Raw genomic sequence first — 20,680 nt, forward strand, 5'->3', positions numbered from 1 at the left:
AGTTAAGTTAACGTTACGTTACTAGTAATAAACTAACTTAGTTACTAAGTACTATTACTATATACTAACTACTGTAGTGTATGTGTGTGTATATATATATATATATATATATATATATATATATATATATAGATATACACATACAAATTTTTCATGTACTCTTTAACATCTTAAAACACATCAACGTTTATACACAGCTCATCTTGAAATATGTTAATCACACATGACAGCCTGAAACTGTAGGCTCGAAGAGTCAACCTTCAGCCTTTACCAAAGCCTGCTCCTAGAAACTACTTTTCAACACAGCATAAATTGCTTTTGGTTGATTATAAAGTTAAAGAACTTTTGTTTTTGTAATGTATTTGCTTTTTCTTAACATAAAATAGAGCAAAGAAAGTCTTCACTGTGAGTGATCCAGTTAAGTTTGTTTCATAATCTGAATTAACTTTAAAAAAGAAAGAGGTAAATCTACATAATTTTCAAACAACCAAGGAGTGAATTATGCTTTTTGTATTCTTTATAATTTACTATATGTTTTAAGTAGCACACTTAATCTATATACAGTTTTAGCTAAATGAGGTCACATTAGGCTACATGTGGATAAAAAAGTTAGTTTAAAGCCCTGTAGAGAATGTCTGATCAAATTAATTTGCTATTGCTGTAATGAAGAATATATGTGATTGTCAATTTTCATTTAGTGAAGATTATCTTACACCAAACTTATTCTTTTGGGGGTACTTATTGTTTACCTTACAATTTTAGTACATGTCCTAATAACATTTAATGACCTTCTTATAAGCCTGAGGAATCTTTATCTGCATGTCCAAAATGACCATTTCTTTTTTAACTTCACATGTTTGTGGACCTAAAGAACATCATTTTTAATGCATGATGTCTAAGCTGTCAAAACAAACTGTTAGAGTAGTAGGTGTGATATTACATCACAATATGATTGATGATTTTATTATAACTGTATTAAAATTAAATATTATTGTAACATAATTTATTTTTGTGAAATAAATCATAGTTGATACGATACTGAAATCATTTTACATATGTACACATATCTATTCCTGACAACATCAAAACATTTTAAATTAACAGATCTTTAGATAACCAGCACTTTATCAGAAATTTTCTGTTGGTAAAAGGTAAGGTGGTTTAATTCTGATTTACACTGTGTTAACACTAGAGGTTGTTCTTCAGTGGCACCATGAATTTTGTGCTTTGTACAGAGAAAGCTTTAATCTGAATGATCCTTTCAAGGAATGATTATTTCATTAAACTCATCTACTGTTCACATGCTTAAATTTTAAATGATTAGTTATGTTTTTCTCAATATACAAGTTAATTTCAACTCCAAAATGACTAATCTGTGGTAGAGTACCATACATATATATGTAATGTTAGATATATTAAAGACACAGAATAACATTTTATAATCTAAAACATAACAAAATGTCTTGCTACCTTGGGATAACTGTGCACTAGAAATGTTTCGAGGGAAATCAGCATATGAAGGATCTCTGTCAAAACCAGGTGGTACACTATTGACAGTTCCTTTACCACTTGCATCACCAACTCCAATTTCTTCGGTATCAATGTACTCTGAATAATCTAATCCTTCTTGAAGACGAAGGATACCCAATGACAGATGCATGTCAAACACCCCACTGAAGAAGAAAGTAGACGTTACTAGTGGATAATACAGTATACTAAAACATTAAATTACTAGGTAAGATGAAATGGCTCACTGAGTGAAGTTGAAAATGTGAAATACATCTAAATTTCTTAGACTGACTGATTACCTGACATTTAATTAGGTAAAGTCCATTGTCCAAAATAACTGTTTTCTAAAATATAATCAGATTTTATTTAAACTTTTATGTTTCCTTTTCCCTTGTGAGTATTTTTATGAAGTTAAACATTTTGTTTAAACATGTGCATGTACAGCCTTCTTCATTGTTTACCCAAACCATTTCTTTGAATTTTATGTCCTTTTTTGGTGAATTGAATGAGACTTTTTAAAGTAATCAAACCATAAAAACATAATACACACAAATTAGTTTTTCATGGTGTAACAAATTTGTTAGTATATATTTATTTTAATATCGACGTTTGTTTAGATTAAATTTATATTTAAAAACATAAATAGCTTATAGTTTTAAATATGTATTGCAAAACTCCCACCTATTCTCCAAAGTTGTAGAAGATTCTCAAAAGTAAGAATCAACAATATATGTATGCACGTAAATGCTTAAATGTAGCTCAGTATTGTTACGTAAAATTGAATTTTCTAGAAAGCCTTCACATGGCTATAAATATAACCAACATGATGCGCCAAAAGAGAGTATCTATTATTAATTTGCTATAGTCAGTGTACTATAAACTTTGGAAGCTATAACTTATCAATCGGAAACTTCAGATGTTTGACCAGGAGCATTTACAAAGTTCAAACATTACAAATCATTTAACTTCAGTGGATTCTCATCAGACATTAGTATTTTTACGAAAACATTATATAAATTCATCGTGGAAAACTCGGTGCATGTGGCTGGTGAATAACGAAGGACAAAGCTAGCTAGCTTCCCGTTAAGCGAATTGTACTTACGTCAACTCGTAATTAACTCGCTCATTGTGAACTCCCGATAATATATTGAGAAAATTCCAGACTAGAAAGAAGACTTTATATTGCTTGTAAGATTGTAAAATTTTTGTATATAAGTCATTGTTTGTAATAACTATTTGTAATAACTGTTATTGTAAATTGTATTGTTGTGTGTATATTAAAACATATTTGTGTAAAAAAGAAAACTGTGTGTATCAATCTTATTGGCAAGTATCATAAACTGACTATATATCGACTTTTACTTAACTGCTAAATCCAAAGTACAATTTAACTACTACATTTAAATTTGTCAGTTAACACAGTTTCAAACCATTCAAAATTGTAATATGTAACAATGGATATAAATACTGTGTTAAATACCTGAAAAATATTTTGTCTATAACAGGTTGACCAAAAAAAAAAGTTTTGTAATTTTAATGGAGTAAAACAATATTCCTTGGTTTCTAGCATATAATTCCTTGTATTCATTACCTAATAATTTTAAAGATTAACTTACTGAATGACATTGAAGTATTCCAAGACTTCTTCTTCATTACAAACCTGCCAGTTATGTTTGTAACCCATCAACAAGACATTAGGTCGAAGTTTTCCAAGCCCTACAAGCTGTGGACAAAAAGAACATCTCACTAAAACAGAAATTCAGTACTATTTTATAAACACCTAATAGTTTCACCATAATAGCTTGCTTTGGTTCATATAATTTGTTGGTGAACTAAATTGAATATGGATCAGATTTCCAGATTATATTTGCCTTACTTAGAGACTGATCCTACTATCAGTACTTACCTGAACTAAGGATCTCACTCCATGTGAAAAACTTTCTTCTTCTACTAAAGAATAAAAAGCCTTGATTTTTCTTTCCTGCAACCAGCGTGTAGCTTGCTTGTTGAGTACATTTCTAGCTCGCTGAGACAATCGATCCTAGGGACAGTTTTATAAACAGTCTTAATTGTGTACAATAAATATATAAATATTAGCTAACCTTAATTATTATTCTCAAAGACATGCAAGATTTTTTCATTCAGTAATATAATTTGTACATTTTTTAAGTTTTATGCAGAATATTAAAAAATCAAATGTAATAAATAATAGGAGGGATATCCTTCTTGAATGGTAGATGTTGTTAACATGATTGTACCGAGGAAAAATAGAAAATAATGTTATCTTACCTAGATAGAGGATCATTACATTCATAAACATTAACTATAGTATTTTGATTATGATAATAAAAAATGCCCCAAACTCCTCTTTAACCCTATGTTCATACCCTGGGATTTTTTCTACCCAATAGATTTTGTAAACAATCTCAAACAGATGGAAGCAGTCAGGCCTTTGCTGTTCCTGGTAGCTTCCTAAAACTGCTGATAGAGTACACATCTAGTTCCCCCATTTTTTATCCCAGCTGAGCTGAGAGCAACACGTGATTTCTTGTGGCTTGGGGAGCAAAATACCCAACATGTTACTAAACCAAGGTATATTTTCCTGGGTTAACTAGCTCTCTATTATTATCATTTTCATTGATATTGGTCAATCTTTTCAGTTTGATATTTTTAGTTCAAATTAATTCATAGGAAGATGTTTAAATAAAACATAATAATTTTACTTTTTCCTTTTTTTTTGTAAATAGAACGACATTAAGCATCAATATCTGGTATTTTCCATTATTCCTTTATTAGCACTACCACAACATAAAAAATGAACAATATTCCATGGAATTATTCACAAGATGTTTACTTTAAATGCAAACATAGATATATTAACAATATAATAAAACTTATTGGTTTTTTTGTTTTTTATCTGGGATGTGGCGCAATCCTATTATACAAAGGTTTTCCATACAGCAAGGGTTCTAATGCGGAGTTAATGAACTCACCTTGTGAATGTTTCCACACAAAAGCAAACTCAATTTTTTAGTAATGCTGTAGGCAAAGTCCACTAGAGGAGGCCTGCTGTTTGGATTGCCAGTCAGTAAGAGAATCTGGGGCCTAAAAATTAATCACATAGTGTTCAAATTCCATTTTGATACACTTTAAACATACAAGCAATTCAACCAGTACATAATTCTAACACATACAAATTATTAGTTTTGAATTTTGCAGTTTTTATGGGCATTTATGAATTTTTTACCACTACCCACACCTTCTCTGGATGGATCTTCACCAAATTTGGTGTGAGAGTTCATTAGGTCCATGGGGAGAGAAATACAAATTTTCAGTTTTGCATTTTTTAGTCTTTATGGGCATATTGCATTTTTTACCACTACTTTGACCTCTGTTGATGGATCTTCATCAAATTGGGCAGGAAGGTTTTTTTTCGGGTCCATACAGAGACATATGCAAGTTTGCCGTTTCACATTTTGGGTTTTGCTATTTTTATGGGCATATTTTTTAATTACATATAAGGGAAGTAACTTTTCATGTCCTAAAATAACCTTTCATTAATCATTAATTTACATAACTTCCGTCCAGGGGAGAGGTATTCCAACTAGTATTTTATATTACTATGTTTACCAACATAATCTTTTACATGAACTTTGATATCCACAAGGTTTTATTTCAGCTTTACATTATATAAACCATGTAAAAATATCAGACAATAAAAACACAAATCATAAGAGGGTGAAAATGCATCACTTTTGATATTTACCATGATACAAATCATGAACTAATGTGATTTTATAGCATCATTTTATTTTCATAATTTATAATACTGTAATACATTACACACAAACAAGAAAATAGAGATACATTATACAGGATATTACCAAAACCATTTGAAACAACAACAATTAACAAAAGAAAACCATACTCTGTGATAAATTATGTATTAACAGCATCATTATCATGACTTCATTTCTTTAACAATACACCCATTAAATAAACAATGCAACAAAAGTGATTATATATATTTTAAACTAACACACATGATGTTAAGTTATAACCTGGCATCATCATTCGAATTACACATGTAAGTGATAGACATTATCTTAACAGTATTTCTGATCCATACGCATACAATACATGATCTAATTAATAATGTACTTTTTTTTTAAATAAACTACACCCATGTTACATTAACATGTTAAATTCATTCATTATTATTGTTTTCACACTGTTAACCAAAATACCCCTTACCTGTAATTCTTCACATGTTCTTCAACTTGATTCAATTTTACTACAGAACTCAGGGCTGACTTGTAAGTCTGTGCCTGAGTAGAAGAGCCCCAATTCACATCTGAAGGAAGCACATACCTCATAAACTATTAAAGCATGTAACCCCTCATCTATCCTCCCCAGTTTTAATAATAATATTCTTATGTTTGCAATATGAAATGTGACATTATCATCTGTAGACTAAATCTGTTAAATTGATGCCTTGAAACATAATGTTAGATATTTCACTCAAAAATCTTCTTTTTTCTATTTGTAACAACACTGAAGTCAAATAATTCAAATGTTTTAGAAGCAAATGAACAGATATCTTTGATAATTACATTCACGTATTATTGTTAATCACCTAGTTAAAAAAACAAACAAAATGGTCTGTGTCCAAAACATTTTATTAAGCACAAAAGAAAAAAGAAAATCAGAGTAACTAAGAGTTAGCTAAAGTAACTTGCAAACTTGTTCACAAGTTACTTCTGAAAACTTAAAACACATTGGAATTTTTCTTTATTAATGACTTCAAAAAGTCGCAGATGCTACATCAATGAAGGCATACTCTTAACATTTTGATTTTTAAAAGTATCCATGATATTCTCTTCTTTAGCATATACGTCACTTCAAAAGATAGTCATAACTAAAACAACAATAAACACAAAACAGGAGTTAAGTGTGGAAAGATTTAAACATGACCTAACAGGAATTTTTAAATACTAAACAAGCTACTTTTAAGATAATCATATACATGTCGCGATGATTAACATATTTTCTTTAAAAAAATTATAGCAAAAACTAAATAAAGCAGCTCCTTCTCTATTCCTTAATGTAAATAAGTAAAAAAAAAGTTAAATCTTAATTTTCTGTTATGAAGTAAGTTAACTTTATGAATATACATGTGTTAAGTGTTTAATGTACCAGCAAGGAAGACATTTTTTTTGACACAGGAATGTAACCAAGAGTGACGTTTGTAAAATTAAAAACCCATTCTTGTGGCTGAAACTAACAGTGATATAGATGATGGATAGCATCTTGGTATTAAAAGAAATATCAACCTTGATTTTAAATAACTTTAAATAGTCATGTATCACATAAATTATTCTGTTATATCAAACATGACAGAGTTTATTAACTATTCCAATCATCAGAAACATTGATAAAAAATACCACCTACCTGGTTTTCGATGATGAATGTAAATATATAATGCTAATATGATGGCATAGGTGATGAGAGCTGTCCACCAATTAATAATGAACATAACAGCAACACATAGAATTGCTCCAACTAAACTAACCCACTTGTTATAATACTTGAAAGCTGGCCGAAATCCTACAACAATAACAACAACAACTAGTATTGTGTCAAGAGCTGAAGTTAGCCTTATTAATCCTACTGCAAATCACTAATATGTTAATAAAATCTATGATAACTAAATAGCTCTGTAGATTCTCCAACTATCACTACAATACAGATTTATTCTATTGTTAAGTATCATAATATTCTTAGAAAATTTACACTGTTATTTGAGAAAAGTAAAGGAAATTGAGCTCATTTCAGTACTATGAAAGTTTTTTGCTCAGTTTGATAATTTTTAAAGAAAAAAAAATACAATCTTGTATGATTTCTAAGTAAGTTCACTTTTAGTAGTGTATGTAAACAACTCCAGAATAATTTTTTATTACAGTTAAAAATCTAACATAAAGTTTTAAAAACTTAATCTAGTTTTATAAATATTTGGGCAAACAGAAAAATTCAAACTATAACACAAATGAAATTATCAGTATTTATTAGATATTAACAGCTTCCTGCAATTCCTCACCTTGTATTCTGTTCTTTAAACTAATAGCTATTTGCCAATGAAAAAGTTAATACTTATGAACATGTCTAGTGTTAACATTGGTGACAATGTTTCTTAAATGTTAGAGGTAGGTGAATATCAACTCAAATAAAACAAATACATCATATGCTACTCACCAGGTGACCTAACAAATGATGCATGAAAACATGAGAAGTTGATTAAACAATATGCAGCCAAGAAGAAATTTGAAATAATTGGTGCAATGGCATTCAATTCCCCTAAGAAATAAAAGATAAGATCTGTAATACAACAATATTATATTGATGTTAAACATTTTGTGAAATGTTGTACATTTGTCACTATGTTAAACTTGTAATAAAATTTTCTTCATTATCCATTCAAGCCACCTTCAAACTTTATTTTCCTAATTTTTTCTGTGCTATCAAAAAAAGAAAAGCCTGGGTGCTCTGATACAAATAACAAATTAATTAACATACTAAAAAATATGAAAAAGTATGAGAAACATATGCACTGCATTGTCTAAAGTAAGTTAAGATTAACAAGCATGTTCGTAAAGCACAGAAATTTGTGTTTTAGCTCAGGAGAGATTTGAACATAAACCACATAGTTTTACATTTGTTCTAAGCTGACTGCCATATCAACTAGTTTCAGCTCTGAGTGATTTTAACATAAACCACATAGTTCTATCTTTGTTCTAAGGTGTTTGTTTTATCAATTAGTTTTAGTCTTGTGGAATATTGGATGTGACAACAGTGAGTACCAGTTCTGTTCAAAAGTTTAAAATGCAATCAAACATTTAATGACTTGTTTTCTCAAATATTTTTATTCAGACATCTGATGATTTTAAATTTTGTTGAATTAGGAAACATGTCTCACAGTTGTTTAAGGTAATATTCAAAGTAAGTATTTTCCCAAATTAATTTTAAATATTGCAGAAAGTAGCCCAGTATACTTGCATTCAGTAAAACACAAAGGAAAGAAAATAAAAATTGCTTCAGTTTTTGAGATTTGGTTGAAACAAGTTGATATCCAATAACGATTCTACAAGGTATATGTTCTTAATATCGTAAAACAGTTATTTTTGTCAACACTTATCTTACAAAATGGTTTGTGTTTACACCTTAACATGTACCACAAAGCTAGGATACGTATTGTCAGAACTTGATTATAACAAAGTAGAAACTGTTGCAAAGTGTATAGTACAAGAATGTGCAAATAAAACAGATCAGAAAGTGTGTTAAGTCACTTCGAGATTTATATAAAGTTTGTACTGGTATATATCTGATAAATTCAACACAACTGAAATTTTGTTTTGTAATACAAGTTACAGCGAACTTCATACTGAGTAATGACTCATTTAGATACCTACCTATTATCACACATGCCAAAGCTATTACAAAGGCCAAAATGTACCCTCGTCTTGGTTCTCCACCTTTCCCATAACCTTTAGCAAAATACTCAATTTTGGGGAAGATGTTATCTTTGCATAATGCCTGTATAAAAAACAATAATAAAATTTATTTGAGTGAAATATGTTAAGAATACTTTTCTTTAGTACAGATCTGATAAAAACATTACTGAATTGCATGAAGAACTAAAGATTGCATGACAATATAAAAGAAAAGAAAAGATAACCCAAAACTAACAATTTTGCTTTCAGGAAGATAACATAGTTTGGGAAATAATATTATATTTTGTAACAGTCTTTCAAATTTTGTTAATTAGTAACTAAGCAGACAGTAGGCTTACATATCTATGATAAAGGATCAAAGGAACAGTTGAAATATAGTATTATTAATTATAAACCTAGTATCCAGGATAGAGAAGAAACAAAGATACTAAACTTCACATCTGTGTTTCTCTACTTACCTGAAACACTTTTGGAGCACTAACAAGGCTGGCAAGAGCTGAAGACAAAGTTGCAGCAAAAATTCCAGCATAGATCAAGGGACCAAATGCTGATATCATCTCCATTACCTTGGAAATAAATTAAGTATACAATACTTAGTAACTAATGAAAGGCTTTTACTTAGGACATTTTAAAAACTGGTTTGTAAGGAATTACCAAAGTTATTCATTCTGAAATCATTATGATTTTAATATAAATAATGCAGAATTTAAAGAATGTACAATTTACCTACATAAGAATTCTTGGATGAATCTTTATCAGGATTAATGTGAAAAACCTGATTTTTTGGGTTTACTTATAAACACCTGGTAAAAAATTTAATACCCGTTTTTTATGGAAATAGTTTTTCTTCATTTATTAAGTTTCTCGTACCCTGGACAACAAGCAATAAAAGAGAATAAACATTTCTATAGAGTATGTCCATATTCCTTCCTTTTACATTTAGATATGACAAAGTCAGTCCACACATTAAAATTTAAACACTGTACTTTGAAGAAATCTTCAGACTGATAGTACTCTGACATAAATTCTTATTTACTTTCTGTGTATGTAGTTGTGTGAGAAAACCAATGTCAGGTCAAGGACAATTTTAATCAAGGACATCCTCAATTGAGCATTTTTCATTTGAAAATAAAAAGTATGTTAAATATCCTCAATTTACAACTAAGAACATACACATATGTGCACACACACACCCATATGCGTAAGTAAATGAAAAAAAAATAATAAGTGACTGTTGTAATACTCAAAGTCTCCATTAGGTTTTGGTCACAATTTGAAAAAAAAAAAGCAATTTAAAATTTTTAATACCTAAGAACTACTAAACAGGTAAGTTTAGTCTTTATGAAAAACCTATATTTTTTATGAAATACTAATATCTTAGTTTTTTAGGAACTTATTTTAAAAGGTACACATTAACTGGTAACTTTTGTTTTTACTGATTTTAAAACATATCCAATATGTTCAAAACTTCTTGTGACTACATATGTTAGAGTGAACTTACCTGAAAAAAATTCATTGATCCATATTCACATTTTCCCCCTTCTGCCAAAGAACAGTTAGTTATTAAATCCAGAGTTCCATTCTCCACTAGAGCCACTATTCCATTACTATCTCGGTATGTCACACAACCACAAATAATGGCAAATATTATATATGCTGCACTGGAGATAATTATACCCAAAAATGTCCCTTTTGGTATGGAACTTTGTGGGTCCTAAAATTGAAATGATTTTATGTACACAATATACAAATCAGAAATGTTTTAATATTTAATTACTAAAATTCGGCATATTTAAAAAAATCTATTTAATTACTAATAGATTAATCAAAAATTAACCCGAAACACATATAATGAAGAATTACAGGGAGGATATAAACAAATGGCTAAAGTACTGCTATGACAACTCAGGTAATATGAACTTAGGTTTATCGACTTCCTATAGAGTATGAAAACACTGTCCCATGAATGACTGAATAATGAACAATGTACTTTAAATTATAACATTAGTAGGATGCTCATGCATGAGCATCTCATCAATGCAAGATATTAGTGCAATTGTTCAAAAATAATTAAGAACTGAATGGCAGGGTGTAACTATTTAATCATTACTAATTACTGAATACGTGGATGACTCTTCAACCAACTAGTGACTAGACATTGAGTGTCTATATATAACCTTAGGTGAAAATATAACACAATGCATTGTGTCTGTTTAACCAATGCAGTTAGTTGGATATTAACAGGTGATTGTTAAAACCAGTGCTGAGGTGTTAGTTTTAACAAAGTTGCTGACTGGAAACACATAATAGCTAGGTCTCTCCTAGAATAATGATCTATAGCTGATGCATGTTTGATAACTAATTGATTCTTTTTTTCAAAAGCTCCTGAAAAGTGATTCACCTTTTAAAAAGGTTTGAGCTATATTCAACTATGATAGATGGTTTGACTCACAGAGTCATTAAATTAACAAAAATCATGCCATAAAAATATAAAATATATAGAATTTGCTAAAGAAAAGAAAAAATTATTTCCGCATTTTCAAAGACTGAGTAAAATAATTAAAAGCTAAGTTTTAGGTTAAATAGTTATTAACATTAGCCAATTTAAACAAACAATTAGAATATAAAACAATTTCCATACTGCTAAGTCTCCTGATATGTTTGCTCCAGCAAGAATTCCTGTAGCAGCAGGAAAAAACACAGAAAATACTGAGAAGAAGGTCTCCCCACGAAACTCTGGTACAAAATTCTCACTTGCAAGCTCCGCTAGAATCATCAGAAGACAAATAATCAAAGAAGGTAGTTACTGTGAAAATAACATGCTGTAATAGATTCAAAGAACAAAAGGTTTAGAATCTCTATTCAACACCAAAAAATACATTTGACTTTTTTACTCTGAGTGTTAGAAAAACTTGTTATTGACAACTTCCAACACTCAACTTCCTGAAGTTAATCCACAATTAGAAACCATAACTAAAGAAATTTTAAGCTAAAAGTCTACAAACAAAATCCAAGGAATTATAATAGACTATGCAAATTATCTAAAACAATTCATAAACTTATACTTCAATTTACAGAACCCTGTTCTCAAAAGTAAGATGTTTCATTGGAATTTGAATCATCAGCTGTTGTGAACTGCAGGACAATATTACAGATACAATTACCACTAATAATATTGATCTTAGTATCCTCATGTGCTTGTGAACTGCAGGACAATATTACAGATACAATTACCATTAATAATATTGATCTTAGTATCCTCATGTGCTTGTGAACTGCAGGACAATATTACAGATACAATTACCACTAATAATATTGATCTTAGTATCCTCATGTGCTTGTGAACTGCAGGACAATATTACAGATACAATTACCATTAATAATATTGATCTTAGTATCCTCATGTGCTACCTAGCTATATCACAATTACTCTCACTACAAAACATTAATTATACCCACCACTCCAGCCAATGAACCCTTGAGCTTTCTGAGATACTGAGGGTGGAATGAGACAGCCAATCAAAAAGTCCAACATGGCTATCAAGAGGATAAAAAGCAATACGATTTGGGCCTGAAAAGTATTAAATTAACAACATATCATTCATGCAATAAGTCATTCTTCTCTGTACATAAAATTCTATGAAACTGTATGTTATACACAATAAAGACTAAGTGTTAGTGAAAATCTTCAAGAGGGGAATGCTAGTGTATTATGTGTAACATAGCACAATAAATACAAATTGGGCTATCTGTGCTATGTCCACAACGAGTATCAAAACCTAGTTTTTTAGCATTATAAGTCTACAGACTTACCACTGTGCCACTGGGAGGGGAGACAAATTCATTTTGGAAACAAGTTGTTAATACTGCATGTCTTTGTGATATATTGCCTCCTTGTGGCAATACTTTAATATAACTAAATACTTGTTACTAGCTAAATAGTTAGCTGTAGGAATTCATGTATAGTTTTGCTACAATGAGTTTTGAAACATCTGAATTTAAACACTGTTTAAAAACAATGTTCTAAATTTATATTGTAAATGTTGAAAACATTTTGTTCAAGGTGATAACTCACCACTGCATACAGTTTAGCTGTGTTCCTTATATATTTGCCTAAGTGTAAGCTACAATGTACCAAGATCATGTACTGAATGTATATTATACAGAAATCATATCATTTTTTGTATATTATACTAAGAGTAAAAAAAAATGTTCACTCCTGTGGAAATACATTTTACTCTGATTCTGCACTGCAACATTCCTTACTGGCAGAAAGAATTATGCTTTACATTAACCTTTTTACTAATCTTGAGGCAACTCCCACCTCATTGCACATGTTTCAATGTGAACTGTGCTGGTGCATGATGACATCATCATGCGACTTAAGCCCTCCACCAATAGGAGAGTGACACAAACTCTAAGTACAGTAACTCCCCTATGCACTTGCACTTGTAGTAACTTCATTCATTTCCTCAGCACTGAATGACACAGACATGTTTAATTTTCTTGTCTGAATTCAATTTGTTGAGATTTGCATTATTAAGGAAACTTTTTCGTTTTCTTTAGCTTTTGTTCCAAAAGTTTTAATTCATTGTTGTGAATTCTCAAGTGATGATAATTTATATTTAACCCTGTCAAATCACTTTGTACACACATAGGCCTTATTTCTACTCTGGCTTCTGGAGATTATTAACTGATAGAAGCATTGCAATCATTGTGGAATACCACATGCTTACTAGGCCTCCAACTCCTATCCCATCAGCCATCATTATTCTCCTCAATCAAGGACAATCTCTTCGACTGCCATTTTAACCTGAGTTGTTTTGGGATGTACCTTATCAATCGAGAAATGGCTTGAACCTTCCTATTTTTTTCTGGATTTCATTCTCATGTATGTCCCTTTCATTATCTTTTGCCTGTGTTCTTTATTATTTCTAATTTTTTTACTCCAGATCCACAATTCTTGAGGTTTACCTTGTCTTTCCTCCTTGCTTGCTCTTAAGGTTTATAGTGTTTCTCTAATAGCTCCTCTCTCACACCAGAATGCCTAGTCCTCCTCCCATTCATGACTTTTTTTCTTAACTTGTAGACTTCTTCCTTTCCTTTTCTCAAATACCTGTCCATGGTATCTATTTGACCAGCTTGGGGAGTGGGCCTCCTTTCCCTCTGTGTCAATCTCTTGTTCCACATTTTTGCATTTTCTTCTTTTTTCTCATTACCCTCCTGTATTCCCTTTCCTACCTTTGCCATTTTTCTGAGATACTTCATCATGCTTCAGATGGGTTTTCTTTAGTTGCTTGTTTCCTTCTTTTGCCATCTTGCTTGTTCCATTTCTTATGCTCTATCACTCTTTACTTTGTTCCCCTGAAGTTGAAACTCATTAGATCAGGTTAAATTCCACTTTACTGTACTCCTTCCTCCTCCTTGTGTACATGGTATTCGTCAGACTCCCTTTCTTCACCCGTATGTCTTCTGTGATGTTCATTTCTCCCTGGTAACTTGGACTAATGCTGTATGGCTTCAGTCTTCATTATCTTCCTAGGTTTTTCTTCTTTCTCAAACTTTCCCTTTCCTCCCATTCCCTGTGTCGATCAGTCTACCTCTGATCTCCCCATTCCAGGTTCCAGGCTTTCCTCTTTTTCTTGTCTTCCCTCTACCAGAAATCTATTTCAATGCACTTGTTGTTAGTGACTATCAAACATGTAAGACCAGTGGGTACCCATCTCTCCTTCTGCTGTTTATCTCATTTTCTACCAAAAGTTGTTTTTCATATCTCTACCTTGCTCACTTTTCTTGCCTTTCTTCTCTTCATTCCTCTTCTCATTTCCTTTTCTCCTCCCTTTGATCCCATCTATAATCTTTCTCTCCAAGTATGTAGTTGACCATGGTCAATGAGTTGGATACTCCAAATCACTCTCAACCCATCATCCATATATATTTTAAATTCTATCCTACATTTTTGCATTTTCTCATTCTTTGCTCTTCCCTTCGACTTAACATTGGCCCCATAATGCTTCTTAAACCAGATGTCTCTCTCTCTTCACATTGTGCTCAACCTTCTCACTGTTTGTCAGGCATATTAACATATCTGCCACTACTAGTGGATTACTTAGTCATTTTTCCACTCAGTCAATTCCATGGTCATTTCTTAGATCAACCATCTGAGAGACATCTGTTCCAAGGCTCTTTGCTTTTGGAATTTGAACATACATTTCTGGGTCCATTCATATCAGGTATGGCTTATTACCAATCATTTGTGGCAGCTTCAAACTTTGTAGCAGGCCACCTCTCTCAGCCAGTCTGCATTCTACCATTAGAGTGGTCATTACATCTCCAGGTCATCCATGAGGTTTGCTTTTTGTTAGGCATGTCCACTATGGATGTCTTTGACACCCTTCTTTACTCTGGGCTTCCTCTCTTCTGTTCACTGTTCCTTATCCTTTGGTTTTGGCTGTCAATTTTCACAGCTAACTCTGGCTTCAAATCTTTCTATATGCTTATTTCCCTACATGTTTCCTCCCTCGGGTTCTCACCTTGATATGTGTCACTCCTTGTTGGATCCTAAGGTTGATGCATTTTTTGGCCAGCTCAGTCTAGGTTTCCTCTGCTTCTTCTCTTATCATTCACCCTACCCCTTCCTCTACCCAATTTTTCCTCTCTCTCCTACTTCAATCTTGCACAGCCCTTTTTCATTGTAAGATATCTTCAAATGTAGGATTTTCTGATTTGTTACTGGTCAGGCCGGACTTTCCAATCATGTGGCATTTATCCTGTCATTTTTCTACTGCACTCTCAACGAAAATGCAGGTTTTTTTTTTCATCATTGGTTCATCTGCCACTCTGGTCATTCTAGAGTGAATCACCTATCTGCTTTTTTACTTGGTTGTTAGTCCATATTTTAACAGTCTCTGCCTTTGCTGATTATTGGGCAGCCTTGATCATGGCATTTCCCCTTTCCAGGTATCAAAATGTGTTTCTTCCCCTATATTCATTTCTCTGTTATGCCTATTTGTTCTTTTTCTACTTCCTCGCTCAACTCCCATTCCTAACTGAGACCTTAATGAGGATTGTCATGCTCTCACTCATGCATTAGCTTCTTCCTTTTGCACCATCTTTCTTTTCCAGCTTAATTTCTCCTTCTTCTCATCTGCATTTATTGTCATTCCATTTTCTAGGCTATGGATGCTTCTCAAAACCTATTCCATTGCACTGGTATACTTCTCACCCTGTATTAATCCACCCTTCCTCTGACTTGAACCACTCAAGAGGTATCCATACTTTCTCTCCTATCTCCCTTCCTTCTGGCTCAGTGATTTGGTTGTTAGGACCCGAATCAGCTCCTGTGTCCTGTTCGAGCTGTTTGGTGTTCTCTATCACAGGCCTCTTTCTTTTGGAGTCCCCACCATCATCTGTCCCTACCCTGGATCCCCTCTTATTCCAGGGACCTCTCCCTTTCTACCCTTACTGGAACACAAAGTAAGTAAACCATCTACCCTGGCTCTACCTTTGCCCACTGCAAGATGAGGTGTTTTGCAAGATCTTTTGAGGCATCCTCATGGTATACATATTTATTCAATTGTCCTATCCAGACCATACCTCTTCCATAGACTATCATGGAAAAAGCTAGCACTAGATAAGTGTTCTGACCATTTCTTTGCCTCATGCTTGCTGGCTTTTCGAGACAACCCATTGCACTGTCTACAGTAAAAGATCTTCCCAACTGGATATACATTGAGGACCTGGGCATTTCTACAAGCCTCCCCAATGCAACTTTCTCCTCCTTTGTTAAGTCTAGCATGGGAGACCCTTGCCAATTTTTAATTCCTAGCTGCTGGGGTGGTGGTGACACAGTCAATGTAGAGCAGGTCACTCCTCCAAAACATACCTCACACCATTTAAGTTCCCTTCTGCAGCTTGAGTCTGTTAAGTAGAATTGAGGTGAGCACACGCTATAATAGTGTGCCCTAATCCTGTAGCCAGAGTCTCTAGAGTTGAGATGAACACACACTATACAAAACTATACTACATAGCTACAGTGCCCTCCTCTTACAACTGACGTTTTTCCCATAAAGTCTGTTCAATAGAGCTGAGGTTAGTACTTACTTTATGATAGCATAATAATATAAGTGATGTGCCTTTATCCTGCAGCTGGAGTCTGTCCCGCAGAGTCTATCAGTAGAGTCAAGGTGAGCACACACTACATGAAGTCATATGACATAACTCAGATGCCCTCCTCCTGCAGCTGAAGTCTGTCACATAGAGTTTGTCAGTAGAATTGAAGTGAACACACAAGGTACATTCTGAACCTGCCCCAACCACACTACATATATTGGCCTACCGACTGCTTGTATTCAAGCAGTTGGATGATCATGTTCTCATTCTGCCCATCCCTGCAACACATGGGGCTCATTTGCCTCTTCCCTCTTTATATTCTGGGCAAAGAGGATACCCTGGTCAAGATGAGATGCAATCTTCCACAGGTGTGCCCCTATGAAGCCCCTGCAATTGGGTGTCACACTCCATGGGCTTCCCTTCAGATGCTTTCTGAAGGGAGATCCTCTCAGTAAAATTTTGCACCAGCCCCTCCACTAATTCAATGTGGGATTCTAGTTAACCTATGTATGGAGGTGAGTTATTGTTTCAGAAGTTAACATTTTTCTTACCTGAAAATGTATTTCCAATAGATACCACCACACACCTTCCCATCCAATCTTCCTACTTCTGTGGCACATTTTTTGTTTTGCCTTGTCAAAAAATGCATTTATCACGAGTGAATGCAAGTGCACAGAGGGAGTTACTGTACATGGAGGTTGTATCGGCCTCCTATTGATGGAGGGCTTTTGTTACATGATGACATCATCATGACCAGCACAGTTAACATTAAAACTTGTGAAATTAGGTGGGAGTTGCATGTCTCAAGGTTAGTGGTGCAAGTCTCTTAGACAGAAGCATGAGGAAGATAGCTAAACAGTGTACAAAGGTATCCATTGGAATACATTTCTAGGTGAGGAAAATGTTAATACTAGGACAACATTATTATTATTACACTTAAAAATAATTATTTTTTATATAAATACAAGTTGTTAAGTAAAAACATTACACAAGATTAAATTTCCTAGTAACTTATAGAAGCTGTCTTATTTATAAGGTAAGAGCTTTCATGGCTGTTTAGTTAGGATGCTCACATTACTGTAGCAGTAACAGTACTTTGCTTTTCTCTTAATTAAGAAATGACTATACATGATGGCTAATTAATAGTATCTCAGGATTGATATTTATTATATGATGATATTAATGTTGGTCATCACATTGGTTAGAAAAATTTATATTATGTATACTGATATTAAGAGTCATTTAGAAGTAATTGTGTTTTACTTGCAATTCAAAAGGTACATCATTTTCTAAGTTAAAAGTTCTTGTGAATACTAGATTTTATGAACATATCAATTGGTCAGTAAAGGGTTCTTGTAGAGTGATGTTGCAACATCTTGGTTGAAAATGAATAAACTGGTTGAGCTTGTAGGTACTAACATGTTAGAAAATGTTTAGAATTTCACCATGTTTTCGCTAGCTTTGATTGACCAGTGAATGTGTTCTTAAATGTGATTCATGATGCAGCAAAAGTTCCCAAGTTTCTTACTACCAATATCTTTGTTACAATTGTCTATCTCCACTGGTTCTGCAACTTTATCAAGGTTTCATTCATCATAGGAGATCTGACAGGAAACAGTGTGAATGTTTGAAACAGTCAGGAAATCACATTGTTATCTTCTTTCTTTCTTAGATTATATATGTAATTTTGTCTTAAATATCAACATTTAAGTTCTAAACAGTATTCAGTTTTCTTTTCTGAATAGCTGAAGGTAATTTACTTTCTAAAAATTTAGATCCTAAAGCTAAGTTGTTTTGTTAGAGAGTTAGCTTACAAAATTAAGACTTTTCTTTTAGGTTGTTGTTTTCTTAGTGCAAAGCTACACAACTGGCTGTCTGCACTCTGCCCACTGGAAACATTTAAAACTGCCATGGAGGTAGGCCATAATCTTATTTTAAGGAATAAGTCAAATAATTATTTTGTGAAACAAAAATAAGAAATGCAATCAACTAGCTTTACTAGTGACAAATTTTTAATGTATTTTGGAGTGATACATCTAATAATACTATTCTAAATTCTACAAAAGCTAGATTATACTTTAAGAAATGAAAAGTTATAAAACAAATTACTAACATGTATATTTTATTAATGTTCATTGTGATCACTGTTATATCAAAACCTTAAATGAGTGAAAATGGATTCTTTATAAACAACTGCTGCAAGTATTATCTATTTTCCAGAGTGAATAAATACACATTGCACATTTTAATGTAGTAAAAGAGCACTGAGAACTGATAATACATATTATGTAACACCAAACATAACTAAGAACATAATGTAGCAAAATTCTTGCTTGTGAATTAAATGTTTCAATATTCTAGCAAAATCTGATACCTATTGTTTAATGTAATTGTTGCTCTCTCTCTCTTTTTTTTAAAAGACTAATCTCCAATGGGTGGCATTAGCAATCATTCATTAAGCTTGGCAGATAATGCTTAAAATAAAAGAAAGACACAGTACAGGTTTTGCTTCTTACTGCCATTTTTTTAAAACCATGTTCTAACTTTTTCTTCCAATGTTTGATATCCATATTTTGTAATATAACGCGTTATTATTGTATAATAGCTTACCAAGATATCTGATGATGAAAAATTTACTGCTTTAATTAAATTTTCCACAGTGATAGACATGTTGAGGTAAAAACACTTACTACTGTATTATCAATTTCACAGTTTTCCAATAAAACGCATCCTTGGGTGAGAAAATGTATACTAATAAAAAATCATTAAGATAAATAATATACATTATTACGAATGAGGGTTAGCTTTTCACTTAGATATAAGAAAGTAAAACTCTGGGACATACCTTAGATTCCCATTCAGTTCCAATAATGGCTATTCCAAGAAGAAAGACGATTGTAACGATTCCAATGATTCGTATGTCATTTATTTCACTATCAATAATTTTAACACCATTAACCTGCAAAATTTAAAAAATTAAATGAAATTAATTTTTTAGTATTTTAGTTTGTGTGTTGTGACTTTGTAATTTTGTATAGTACTTTAAGTTTGAGGGAGAATTTTACTATCAATGTCAAATTTTATGTTTCTTAATGTCATATAAACTAGAAGAAAACAGTATAATTCACCCACACATGCTAGAAGAAAATAGTATATTTCACTCACACATGCTAGAAGAAAATAGTATATTTCACTCACACATGCTAGAAGAAAATAGTATATTTCACTCACACATGCTAGAAGAAAATAGTATATTTTATTCACACATGCTAGAAGAAAACAGTATAATTCACTCACACATGCTAGAAGAAAATAGTATAATTCACTCACACATGCTAGAAGAAAACAGTATAATTCATTCACACATGCTAGAAGAAAATAGTGTATTTCATTCACACATGCTAGAAGAAAACAGTATAATTCACTCACACATGCTAGAAGAAAACAGTATAATTCACTCACACATGCTAGAAGAAAACAGTATAATTCACTCACACATGCTAGAAGAAAACAGTATAATTCACTCAAACATGCTAGAAGAAAACAGTAT

General features: G+C 32.2%; 1 protein-coding gene across 1 annotated transcript in view; it reads right to left on the minus strand.

Moving 5' to 3' along the window:
- LOC106471363 (solute carrier family 12 member 2-like) overlaps positions 1-20,680 on the minus strand; it is a 49,536-nt gene that overhangs the window by 24,913 nt on the left and 3,943 nt on the right. Inside the window, exons 2-14 of the mRNA XM_022400700.1 lie at positions 19,976-20,089; positions 12,478-12,589; positions 11,660-11,784; positions 10,520-10,732; positions 9,477-9,584; positions 8,977-9,100; positions 7,763-7,864; positions 6,962-7,117; positions 5,764-5,863; positions 4,503-4,614; positions 3,416-3,550; positions 3,126-3,232; positions 1,471-1,673 (exon numbers count right to left, since the gene is read on the minus strand). Coding sequence (XP_022256408.1) covers positions 1,471-1,673; positions 3,126-3,232; positions 3,416-3,550; positions 4,503-4,614; positions 5,764-5,863; positions 6,962-7,117; positions 7,763-7,864; positions 8,977-9,100; positions 9,477-9,584; positions 10,520-10,732; positions 11,660-11,784; positions 12,478-12,589; positions 19,976-20,089 — 1,711 coding nt within the window. The remainder of the gene's footprint in view (positions 1-1,470; positions 1,674-3,125; positions 3,233-3,415; positions 3,551-4,502; positions 4,615-5,763; positions 5,864-6,961; positions 7,118-7,762; positions 7,865-8,976; positions 9,101-9,476; positions 9,585-10,519; positions 10,733-11,659; positions 11,785-12,477; positions 12,590-19,975; positions 20,090-20,680) is intronic.

The sequence above is a fragment of the Limulus polyphemus genome, unplaced genomic scaffold, assembly GCF_000517525.1.
Source record: "Limulus polyphemus unplaced genomic scaffold, Limulus_polyphemus-2.1.2 Scaffold111, whole genome shotgun sequence".
Classification (NCBI taxonomy): domain Eukaryota; kingdom Metazoa; phylum Arthropoda; class Merostomata; order Xiphosura; family Limulidae; genus Limulus; species Limulus polyphemus.